Raw genomic sequence first — 12562 nt, 5'->3', positions numbered from 1 at the left:
AGTTATGAAGTCCATTCATGATGATAAATATATCATGAAAACTATATAGAAAAACTGTTATGATAGTATAGGATTCAATTTCATTTCATGCTTAATATTAAACTGACATGGCTCATGGAATTTATATTCCATCGAAATTAAAGCGTATTTACGATGCAAATTTTCTCCCCTCACATAATATTTGCCGCACGTACTCACTAATTGTTATCTATTTCTCAGTCATTCTCTAAATAGATAATTTATTACAAAATATATTGACATTCACTGAAATTACATAGGTATGAACATATTATAGTCCAGAGTATATAAATAGATAAGTGTGTAACACTTGTCTGATTTATATATAGAATGTGACTAAAAGAAGGTAATTAACTTCGAGAAATTGTTGAACGTTTGTTGTAATTAAAAATGGAAAATAAATAAAAAATTAAATAAAAAATTAAATAAATGAGAAATTAAATGACAATAAATATTACTTTTTCATTTTTCATTAATAAACATTTTAAGCTGTATCTCAGAAACAGTGGATTTGTGGGCACATGTTTATATAAACTTTTTTTTGTGTTTGATGTAGGGAGCACGTCGCCGAAGTTTGTTACCTTACTTTAGCCACACCCTGTATAAAGATTACAGCAATTTGTTTTATTTAGAGATATACAGTGTAGATGTACAATTTAAGTCACGAAAGCATTCGCTCTATAAAATATCTATTTTTAAAGCTTCTTGCTCTCGTGAAAAGGGGTATTTCGTCGCTTGAATGACAAGTATTAGCCCGTTTTTCTTATGACTTAGATGTGACTAGCATATTTTGCTTGTATTTTTTATCATAAAGACGAATTATTACTTAGTAATTTCTAAACGCCAGTCATGTATCTTTGTATTCCTGTATCTTTGTATTCCTTATAAACCTTTTCCTTTACAATACATATAGAAATTTCTTTCCCTCACCATTGTTATTATCCAAACAATATAATTTTCATTGCCTCAGTCAAAAAAATTTAATAGTTTAATAATAAAATTCTTCACATTAAAACATATTCAAAAAATTTAGAGTCATTACAATCTCACTTTCTGTTACAATATGTTGGCACAATATATTAATGTATTTATTTCAAGCAAAAGTTTAAAAATACATACGTTAATTCATTTTATAAAAATTTTAAATAATTACAAGATTATAGCCGACTAATCGCCGAATTATCATTTGTATGTACTTCAATATCAATTATGTATACGTTTTACATTTTATTATTATGCATAATAATCTCAGACAATATTATGCGACTGTAATGATTTATCTTTCGAACGTATGCAAGATATAAAATATAATTTGCATCAAGCATTAAAAAAACGTATTAACGTATTATTATCTGATAATAATCGTTATTGTGATAAATGTGAGGATTCTCTCACGAGCGATATGTACCATATGATATTTTCTCTAACAATGATAACTGTGTTTTTTTGGTAAATAATTAATAACTCGATCAGGATGAACATATATAACATTAGTCCAATATACGCAGTTTGTATAATAAAAAGAAAACGGTATTATAATCACAGCACTTTCGCTTAAAATTAAATAACATTCCGCGCGCTACAATCACAAAGACTTCTTTTCTGTCGATGTCTAGCGCTACCGCGCCATATGTACAATTTTTAAAACTACCTATGCTACGTAAGCGTCACTTATCCTTTGCAGTAACAGTACTTGCGTAAATGAAACAGCGAGTTTTCTACACATCTCGCCTGAGACCCGTACATGTTAATCCTGCTGACATCGGAGATCTGTAACAAGACAAGAACGACGTCGTTAGTCATGAAAAAACTTGTGCCCGCCACGGTCAAGTCGCTTCCGCGAACACACCTTAGTGTGGAAAATATTCTTCCCGAGATCCTGAACGATGCTCACTTCGAACAGCGCGTCGCCCGGTACCGTTCTCACTTTCAATTGATAAATCTCGGTCGTTACTTTGGTTTTGGCACTGAAATCACCTATGAAACCGTCCTGATCTCCGGACTTTCGGAAATTAAGTAAACCTGGAAAAATGTCGTAGGCATTTAGTGTCCCGTCCCATAAGTACACGGAAAGAATGATTTTGTTGAAAGATCTAAAAATTTTGCTAAAAACAAATCTGAAAATAATTTTTTGTTGAATTATCAATAATTTGTTGGAATGTTAAAACTGATATATGCATTGCTATACAACGTTTTGATATTCTAGCAATCACTTTGACTTTTACACAAAATTATTTTGATTATTAAACAAAAATTATTTTCAAATCTGGATTCAGCAAAATTGTTCTTTCCGTGTAGCATGCTGGTAAACGATGGCACACACTTTGCGCGTTTGCCGTACCTTTAGTTGGTATGAGCTTGGCAGCCCACAAGATCTCGTTCAGATGCAGTATCGCGCATATATTGTGATGATCCTCGGTGTAACTATTGAGAAATTGCACGAAGTAGTTGGCCGCCGCCACAACGTTCGGGTCGTCAATTGAGATTTCTTTCCATCCGAGACAAGCGCACCAATGGGGCTCTATGAACGCATCTGCGCATGTTCTGTCTAGAGGCATCTAAAGAGTACGATATTAATTTAACTCTCAGAAATTTAATCGTAAGAAAAGCTATACAAACTCCCTTGTAAAATCTATTATTACAATAATTACAGTAAATTAACTCAATAATTTGCTTGTAATTTCCAAAAGAAATTAAAGATCGTTTTATTAAATCATAAAGTAGGAAAAGAATAACAGTGTTAAAAAAAATGATTCAATCAGTAGGTAAATTGTGACCTCGAAGGATGAAGTGGTGGGGATACATACATAGATATAGAGCGACATTTCATTCAGTCAGTATTACTCAGAGCTCGTGTTGTGCCACAAGTGATACGCTTGATCGCGGCCGATTTACTTCCCAAGATTTGCCCGTAATTCTTTTTTTAGTATGCCTGATACACAACTTGAATTGAATGTGTTTGTGATTGTGCACGATCTTTGCGATAAACGTGTGTTTGTACGTTCACTTATCGTTTTATTGTGTTCTTTCATGGATACACTTAATCTCTGCCAATCTTTCGTATCTTCAAATCTAAGAAAAATATTTAAGTGACCTGTTCCTGGTAACTCATCTCTTTAGAACTCTTTAGAAGTATTATCGATCTAGTTCATATCGCAAGCAATTTCATTTTTAAGGGAACTCGATAAGGCGTTCACTTGAATGAGTATAAATAGTCGAGATAAGTGTCCGTGCTATCGTCAACTCTAAGACGTTTCAAATTATTGTGCCTTGCTCAGGAAAAGAATTTGATTTCGATTTTGTTGAAAGGTCTAAAAATTTTGCTGAAAACAGATTTGAAAATTAATTCTTGTTGAATCATTAAAAAATTTTGTTGGAATATTAAAAATGTTAAGCACTGCTATAGAACATTTTGATATTCTAGCAATTATTTTGACTTTCCCACAAAATTATTTTGATTATTAGACAAAAGTTATTTTCAGATCTGGATCCAACAAAATTGTTCTTTCAGTGCTCGTTTTCATTAAAAAAAAAAAAGTTCAATTTTTATGATTAATAATATCGCGATGAGATAAAAATTGCATATCTTTGTCGATAATTTTATTCAATATTGTAATCAGTATTCCCTTCGTGTAAGTTCTTCATATAATTTTTACATTATATTTGTAATTAAAAATCGACATTCAACTGATTTTTATCTACATCTGCAGAATATATCATGTTTTATCTCGAATAATTTATAGTTGAGATCAGTCTTAGAATTCTATTTTTAGAAGCGTATTATCAGACGTCATTAGTACTGCTATTAGACAGTATTGTGGCACACATTCTTGCATGCATGACGTCATCCAACGTCCTGCGTTATTACTAAAGTTACTATGGTTACTACATAAAAGAGTGTCGTTTCTGTGAATTATAAGAATTGCTAGTTATCAAAATATCAAATATATAGTAAAAGGCTTGGAACTGATTAAATTCAAGTTTTTCTTTTTGTGTTATATAATATTATATTATAATTTAAAAAAACGTAAATCTTAACATTATATCCCAAATTGGCAAAAGTTACAATGAGCACGTAACAAATAATAAAACAAGATTCAATTCTTAATTTCGATATTTGTAAAATGCATTGTAATATATTAAGTTCGAAATTCTAAAGTGCACACAACTGTAATTAACATGCAATGCATGATTAATAAAGAATTAATGCAATATAATTTTGTTGAATTAACTGGATATTGTTAATTTAACTGGATATAAAATGCACACAGTCAAGATTTTTATTTTTTATGTTTATTTGCAAATAAAAATAAAATATCACATTTGTCGAGTTTTCTTTGTATAGCGTTATTAATAAAATTCGGCGAAATTAAATCGATACATTAATCTTTGGCGTTAACTTACCTTGTCAAACAAACTGATGGCTCTCTGACGACGATCTCCATCCTTTGGCGTATCAAAGTTAAGTATGTTCTCCAATGTCTTGTGTATATCAAATGGTGTCGCTAAGTACTGTGTATTGTACACGAAATTCGCGTACGCTTGCGGATGGACTTGCTTGAACCAGGGTGGAAAAATGAAGGAGAAAAACGGCAATCTTTCCTCTTGCTTACCTTGCAAAGTGTTACGAATATCCGCAAATCTATAAAGCGAAAGTAACAAGTGTTTGCATGTGTATAAAGTATAAAAGAGATCAGCATTTATATATAGAAAATATTCAAACCTGTGTCCATGATCGCTCATCAATATCAAAATGGTATTGTTTAAATGTCCAAGCTCGTTAAGATCCTTCACCCACGAATATAAATCGTTGTCCACTACACCGATGTCGTTGTAAGAGTCGTGAGAAAGTTCTCCGTGAAACCCAAATGCGAATTTCGGCTGATTTTTATACGCATTGAACATTGTTTTCATGTAATTCATCATCACCTACATAAATACATATACTACAATAATTACGGGAATAATTAGTAAAAATCGTTAACAAGAATATGTAAGTCGAGGAGAAATTTCCATTTGATTTAATGATACTATAATAGGATGTTCTGAAATTCGCGAATCAAAATATTTTATTAAGAAAGTCTTTGATAAAAAGTTATTTGTAAATTTTTATTTTAAGCAGTATAGATTTGAGATATAAGAGAGTTTAAATTTAACCAATTATAGATTGGTACGCGCGTGAAGTGCGCGATTACTAACACTATGGACGCGCTCACGGATATGTTTCCGTTTAATCGTAATCTATAATTGGCTAAATTTAAATTTATATATATATATATCTCAAGAAACTACTGCTTAAAATAAAAAATTATACAAATAACTTTTTTACTTAATTTTTCGAAGACCTTCTTGGTATAATATTTTGATTCGCGAATTTCGGGACACCCTGTATATACGTAACTTTAAATTGTATTATGATTTAACATGATTAAATCTAATTTAAATCGAGACGTCGAAAAATATATCTTTAGCTTTCTCTCGAATTGGGGCGCGCGTTATTTCGTTTTTTTTATCTTATCAGTGAATTCATAATGCGACCTATTACGTACCATATGACGTGGAGTGCCGGCTATGCAGAATTTGTTATACGTTTTGAAGTACGGAGAGGCGGCTAGGTAATAGGTGCGCATGTAGTGGTGGGTCGGTTGCTTGTCAAACCCTTTCAAGCGGTAAGTAAACGTGCCGATGTGCGGCACGTCCTCCATAAAACCCGTTATGTATCCGTGCTCCTCGTACTTGTTCCATATCATAGGATACACGTCGACGTAATTCGCCTTGTGGATTCGTTTACGCGTCTCCGGTAGCTCGAGCTCGATCTTGCCGGTTAAAATCGGGATGAGCGCCTGCGGAGTGCCGTCCCCCACGATGTTGTATCCCTCGAGCACCAGAGCGTTCAGCTGTTTCATAAAGTGATATGTCTTGGGCAGTTTGCGAATGAACGTGTTTCGTGACAGCGAGTCGAAGCCGAACATGAGCACGTTCAATTTCAGGATCGTGTCCGGCATGTTGTCCCACTTGTGCTTCCGCTTGATATACGGATCGTATTTTACACCTGCGAGTATGCTGTGCCACCTAAAACACGTTCACTATCAGTACAATACATAACACTGGGTACGTCGTTGAAAGTAAATAGGCAAACAACAATATTACATAAAGATAAATATTTAATAGTCAAGGCTCGATAATTAAAAATAAAATCAATACAGATAATGGACTATGAGCCAATTAAAGCTTGGTTGTTATTTCGCTCTAATGTTTATTTATTTAATTTTTTATTGATCTTTTATTTTTATATGTTCGTTCCCATTGGCTTAATCTAATTTTTATAAAATATTAAAATCAATACAGATAATGGGCTATAAGCCTTGGTTGTTATTTAGCTTCAATGTTTATTTATTTAATTTTTTATTGATCTTTTATTTTTATATATTCATTCTCATTGGTTTAATCTAATTTTTATGTAATATTAAAATCAATACAGATAATGGGCTGTAAGCCAAAGCTCATGGTTGTTATTTCGCTCCAATGTTCAACAAATTCTTAATAATAAAAATAACACATGTAATGGGCTATAAGCCAAAGCTTAGTTGTTATTTTGCTCCAATGTTTAACAAATTCTTAATAATATAAATAACAAATTATATTATTACAAATTTGTTAAACATGGAAGCAAAATAACAACCAAGCTTTGGCTCATAGCCCATTATCTGTATTGATTTTAATATTACCTAAAAATTAGATTAAGCCAATAAGAACGAACATATAAAAATAAAAGATCAATAAAAAATTAAATAAATAAACACACGTATTAAAATTCGTGGATTACAATAAGAAATTCTCACATATCTATAATTTATCAAATGTTTCAAGCTGCTGCACAGAGCCTTCTTCAGCGAAGTTATATACTTTGTTAATGATCCGCGAGGGCTGTGAAAGATTGGGAGTACGTTAAACTAATTAAATGATAATAGAGTAGTGAGTACATTAGTCTGTATAAATAAATAATAGTAAAACAATACTGCGAGTAGTGAGTACATTAGTCTGTATAAATAAATAATAGTAAAACAATACTGCGAGCGCGAGCATAACAGACAGCGGTCTGTTATGCCAAAGATCCCAGGTTCGATACCCGGTAGACTCAACAAAGTTTCATACACTCGCGTCTCCTCTCCGGAGGTCTGATAAACCATCGAGAGTATCCTTAGCAACAATTACCGCGGAGACCGAAAACTACCGTTCGGAATCAGCTTTAAATTGTAGGACCCATATGTCTGTGTACAATCAGCGCACCACAGACATATGAAGAGAGATATGATAAGCCCTAGGGCTCGATATGAGCTGTAGCGCAATCGAAGAAGAATAAAGCAATACTGCAAGCCTAACCGTATCTATATTAATAGAGTCAAGAGAAACACGTCCAGGTTTAAAGTCGACAGAAATTACAAAACAAATCAAAATGCGTTATTACTTGGAAGCCGTGTCGAGTTAACATTAAACATTGTATAATAACGCATTCAAATAATAATCTTGATTTGTTTTATGTTAATTCCTCGTTCGACTTTAAGTTTAGATTCTCTTGACTTTATTAATATCAGGGTTGGTATTGCCTAGTTAAGAAGATAAATGTTAAATTAAAATTAATTAATTTTAACTTAACTTAGTTACATTTTATCGGTAACTATTAACTTTTAATCTAACTTACTTGAAGTTACATTTTTAATGCTTTTTGTAAACCCAAAATAAAATACATATCTGCGTTGGTGTTTTAAAACTCAAATTTGAGAACACACAAGGCAATTGTTATAATATAATAAATATAGTCTGACCGCGGGTAGGACTGTCCGCGGATCTTCTCTGCATAAAATTATGCTGGAAAAAGTCCTTCGAAATCGATCGTCTTTCCACGGCTCGACAGAAATAAGTATAACAAATATAAACTTTATTTAGAAACCCTAAAATTATAAAATAAAAAAATTTAACTTTTAACTTTTTAATTTCCTTTTTTATTAACTTAACTTTTAAATAAATTAATTTTATTGTTAACTGTCTTGTATCTTAACTAAGTTAAATTTTTAAGACTGTTAACTTAAATTTAATTTAGTTAAAAAAAATATTAACTTATCGGACCCCTAATTAATATAGAAATGATTAAGATTACAGTATTGCTTTATTAGTTTAATTAATCTAAGGTACTCATTACTATTGTTTAAGTAGTCTAATATACTCACAATCTTTATCCTTGCGGGTCATTAACAAAGTATAATTCCGTTAAAGAAGATTCTGAAGCTTAAAACGTTCGATAAATTATAGATATGAGAATTTCTTATTGTAACCCACGAATTTTAATGTGTTTGTTCATTTAATTTTTTATTAAACTTTTATTTTTATCTGCTGGTTTCCATTGGCCTAATTTTTATGTAATATTGTTGAATTACGAGCTTGAATTTAACTTATCTATAAATAGGCAAATCAACTAACACGTCTCCGCTCTTCGACTTGCATCTGACATCTGCAAAATCGCTCTCCCTCAAAATGTAAAAATCATCAGCCTCTATGCCATCCAACAATTTTGTATTGTAGTCATCTGTTCTGATAATTTCTAAAAAAAGATAATACTATAATTAAATAATATTTAATAATAATAATTTTACGTTAATAATTATTAGAAATCATTACGATGTTTTTATCTATGTAATAAGTATATGAAGAATATTCGTTTTTAACTTACCACTGAAGATGCATTTTATTTGTCCGTGTTTCGTCTTTGCTTTATTCGTAATAACAAGTCTCGAGCCTTCCACTGTAATCCAATCATCTGGTCCACAAGATAAGGGTGGTACATCATGTATGAACCTCATTATTTCTGGACTAGAGATATTTAACTGAGGTAATTTGCACGCAACGGCACCATCTCTGCACAAATATATTAATAAAAAATGATAAATATATAAAATACGAGAGAGAGAGGGAGAGAGATAATTTTTTCTTAGCAATATTTACATAAAATATTAATTAGAATATGTTATGTGCAATTCAGGTCACTTGCTGAAGGGAAAGTAAGTATATCACATATACATACCTCACATAGGACTGTTCCGATTCTTTGATCAATTGTGATATGTACATTCTGAAATTATTCAACAGTTATTAGTTACAGGATGCAAAAACGTACATCGATATTTGGCACTTTAAAAAAATATTACTTACAATTTGTTTAAATTTGACATATCAGATTCAGTGAATCCTAATTCTATTCGTATCACTTGTACGACACAAAATAAAAGTGCCAGGCACAGTCCCGCAATTATGCAGCGGCGAAAATGACACGCTGTGACCCTCATGTTGATTCAGTTTATTTCTGTAAAGTAAAAAAAAAACATTAGCAACTTAAGGTTAACTAAGATAAATAATTTTATGCGCTATAACTCTCTACCAATGCATGAATTATATTTTTCTTCCACATTTATTCAACAATACGAGCTACTACTTTTGTTGTTCTCGCGAATATGAAAGAATTTAAAAAGACTAAAAATAAAACCTCTATGATATGTCAGAATGATTTAAAAGTATAGTTCATTTTAATAATTCGCTTTTTGAAAACAATAATTGAGTAACATAATTGAGAGGTTTAATACAAATCACTCGATTGAAACAAGTTAAAATACAAAATTATTTCGTGCTATAATGGCATATTCTCTTACTCTGTTAGTGTAATTGTTGTATGAAAATGACAATTGATCCCAACTGAAACTGACATGTGAGAGTGACTGCGTCAGAGACCACCGCTGTTGTTGGCTGCTGCACGAGGCGGATGTTGGTTTTGCTTATCATAATATACGCGATAATGGTATGATGTATTGCCGAATATCACAGTTGCGAATATCGAAAATATTTTTCTTCTGGCGCTGTAATTTCAATATAGTCACTTATCCCGTTGAACTCATAAAATAGCCCGATAATATTATCCCTCTTTTAAATGGCATCAGTATTGCAGCCTGTAAATACACATATATTTTTTAGATTAAATGTAATATATATTTTATGCATAATACATGCATTTTATTAATCACAATGTTATGTTATGCTATCTTCCGTTTAACTGTTTCAATGCACAGTGTTTCATTTATCTCAGATCTCTATATCTGAATTCAACTCTGACATTTCTGACTCTTACATATTTTGTGTGTGAAATACTTCAGTAAAGTTGAAAACTTTCACATTTTCTGATAACGGCTGAGAAAAATTTAGCACTATTGCATTAACACACCAAGTGATAAGTGACCGGGCAGATCGTCTAGCGTCACAAGCCACTTGCAAGAACTGTGTACTGTATGAATATTTAAACATCCAAACAATGGCATTCGAGAGCGAGAACGGCGAGTCTCTCATGTTACAACTTAGGTAGATAAAATGTAGATTAAATGCCAATGACAAACGCGCATTTTATTATTAATTTCAGCACGCACGCATGCAATGTATGCACGCGATTGTCGCATAGCGGGAAGGCCTTACACACACGTGCCGCAAAATAAAAAATAAAAAACGAAGCTCTAGATGCCGCATTATCACTGACCGATTCTGACGAGGAGAGATTTCCGATGAATTCGCCGACGAGGGTTCGACGGCGAAAATGCGAAAACGCGCGTCGATCAGTAACGTTCGATGAACGACGGTAGTTCGGCGGGAGAACGCATGGCACGACAAATGGCTAGTGTGTATAACATACAGCAAGAATACGACAGAGATCCCGTCCGTCGAGAAAGAGAGAGAGAGACGAATGCATCGACCTCACGCACACGGGCTGGAGTTCACACGGTCCTCACCGGGGGAGGGGGGGGAGCCGGGCTGCATCATGTGTGCGACGCGGAGGTGCACCTGACGCTGGAACGGAGCGATCGGAGCACGGAGCGCGTCGTCTCGACCGCGTTCCCGCAGTTCCCGAGAATCTCTAAGCGGTCCAGCGGAGCGCGTCGCGACGCATCGGCGTCTCGGCGGCGGCGGCGGCGGCGTCGTCGTCGCGGCTCATCGCGGCGCGTTCGACACCCCCGGACAAAACGTGGACGCCTCACCGTCGTCTCTCCCCGACGTTAAAATCGGTGCTCGTTCCGTAAGTTTCGCTGCGCGTCGCACCGAAACGGTGAGACGTCTGGCAGGTCCGTTCGATTCTCCGCATTCAACATGTATGTACACGGCCCGCACGTGTATTTGTGCATGCGTGTGTGTAAGGTACGGTAAGGGTATAATGGAGTGCGTTAATGCTGTTCGGCCTGGTCGTGTCTGTGAAGGACAATTCGTGATTCTTTCTTGGAAAAGAGAAATTTTTCGACCTTTTTTTTTTCGAGGAATTTTACTTTTCTAAAAATTTCATGTAATACACTTAATTTGACAGATTAATATAATATTTAATAAAACAATTTAATAAATATTATTTTCATGTAACAAAAAATTTGACGAGACGTATTAAATAAAGTTAAAGAATCGAAATTGTTCGACTATTATATTTTTGCTTATTCATATATTATATATATGTTACTTTTTAATGTACAAGTATTATTATAGTGCCCTCAAACTTTGTATTAAATAAAGTTAGAAGATTAATTTTTGAGAGAAAGAGGTTGGAAAATTTTTTTCCTAGTTAAATTATTTTTTAATATAAAATATTTGTTAATATATTAAAAAATAATCTGGTTAACAAAAAGAGACATTCAAACTAATATTAAAAACTGCTGTTCAATTAACGTACGCATTTCCTCGACGTGACGGTTGACACGGCACGATTGGCGCGAATGGAGATGCTTCTCAATCGTTGCGAAGAAATGTGACCGTCGAACGGTGAACCGGATGCTGGACACCATTAACCCGTCCGATCGTACTTACGAGAGATCCTCTCGAGTCCGCGATAGATGCACGGGCAGCGAATGCAGCTGTGAGCGACAACATGTCGAAAGTCGGGGACGATCGATGGATGACCGCGACGTCATATGCGACTCAAGTTCAATCTTTCCAGGAGTACGTACAAGGACATATTTCCTTCGTCGAGTTGCCGTATATAGATATTTTCCGCATTCTCACAAGAACGGGATTGATCGATCGGTGACTGAAACTGTTCACGTCCAAAGAATTTCGCGAAGGCATTTATATGTTTTCAGATATTCCATACGAGATTTCCGTAATATATAAGTAAATAAATATATATTCTTTTATTATACTAGAACAAAACAAAGCGCGCGCTTTGCGCGCGCTCTTTATTCACTATCCCTGAAACATAACACATACACACACACGTACGCACGCACGCACGCACGCACGCACGCACGCACGCACAAATACAAAATCATATTAAATATCTCATTACTTTTATATATCTTTTACATATATCTCATATCCTATCTAAAAAAGCATGTTAAGTCGATAACTTCCATTTCTCGTCTTACTTTCTTCTTTCAGGTATCAGTTTTTGTTACATACATAATTATCAGATGCTGTGTCTAATTAAATTCATTGGTCTTTTATAAAATATTACATAAGTACATGTTCACCTTTG

General features: G+C 33.7%; 1 protein-coding gene across 8 annotated transcripts in view; it reads right to left on the bottom strand.

Annotated features, from left to right (window-relative positions):
* Positions 1-219: 219 nt before the first annotated feature.
* LOC105453112 overlaps positions 220-12562 on the bottom strand; it is a 12776-nt gene continuing 433 nt past the window's right edge. The window contains exons 2-13 of one of the 8 annotated variants that reach the window (XM_011694821.1): positions 11762-12121; positions 9720-10013; positions 9226-9376; positions 9098-9145; positions 8747-8931; positions 8497-8617; positions 5568-6090; positions 4742-4947; positions 4423-4660; positions 2360-2576; positions 1868-2040; positions 220-1788 (exon numbers count right to left, since the gene is read on the bottom strand). In XM_011694821.1, the coding sequence (XP_011693123.1) occupies positions 1690-1788; positions 1868-2040; positions 2360-2576; positions 4423-4660; positions 4742-4947; positions 5568-6090; positions 8497-8617; positions 8747-8931; positions 9098-9145; positions 9226-9359 (1944 nt within the window). In that variant the 5' untranslated portion in view covers positions 9360-9376; positions 9720-10013; positions 11762-12121 and the 3' untranslated portion in view covers positions 220-1689. The other 7 variants (XM_011694820.1, XM_011694827.1, XM_011694826.1 and 4 more) reach the window with 7 other exon arrangements.

The sequence above is a fragment of the Wasmannia auropunctata genome, unplaced genomic scaffold (genome assembly GCF_000956235.1).
Source record: "Wasmannia auropunctata unplaced genomic scaffold, wasmannia.A_1.0 LD336004.1, whole genome shotgun sequence".
In the NCBI taxonomy this organism is placed as follows: Eukaryota; Metazoa; Arthropoda; class Insecta; order Hymenoptera; family Formicidae; genus Wasmannia; species Wasmannia auropunctata.
The sequence above is the reverse complement of the archived record's forward strand: the minus strand, read 5'-3'. Positions and strand labels throughout refer to the sequence as shown.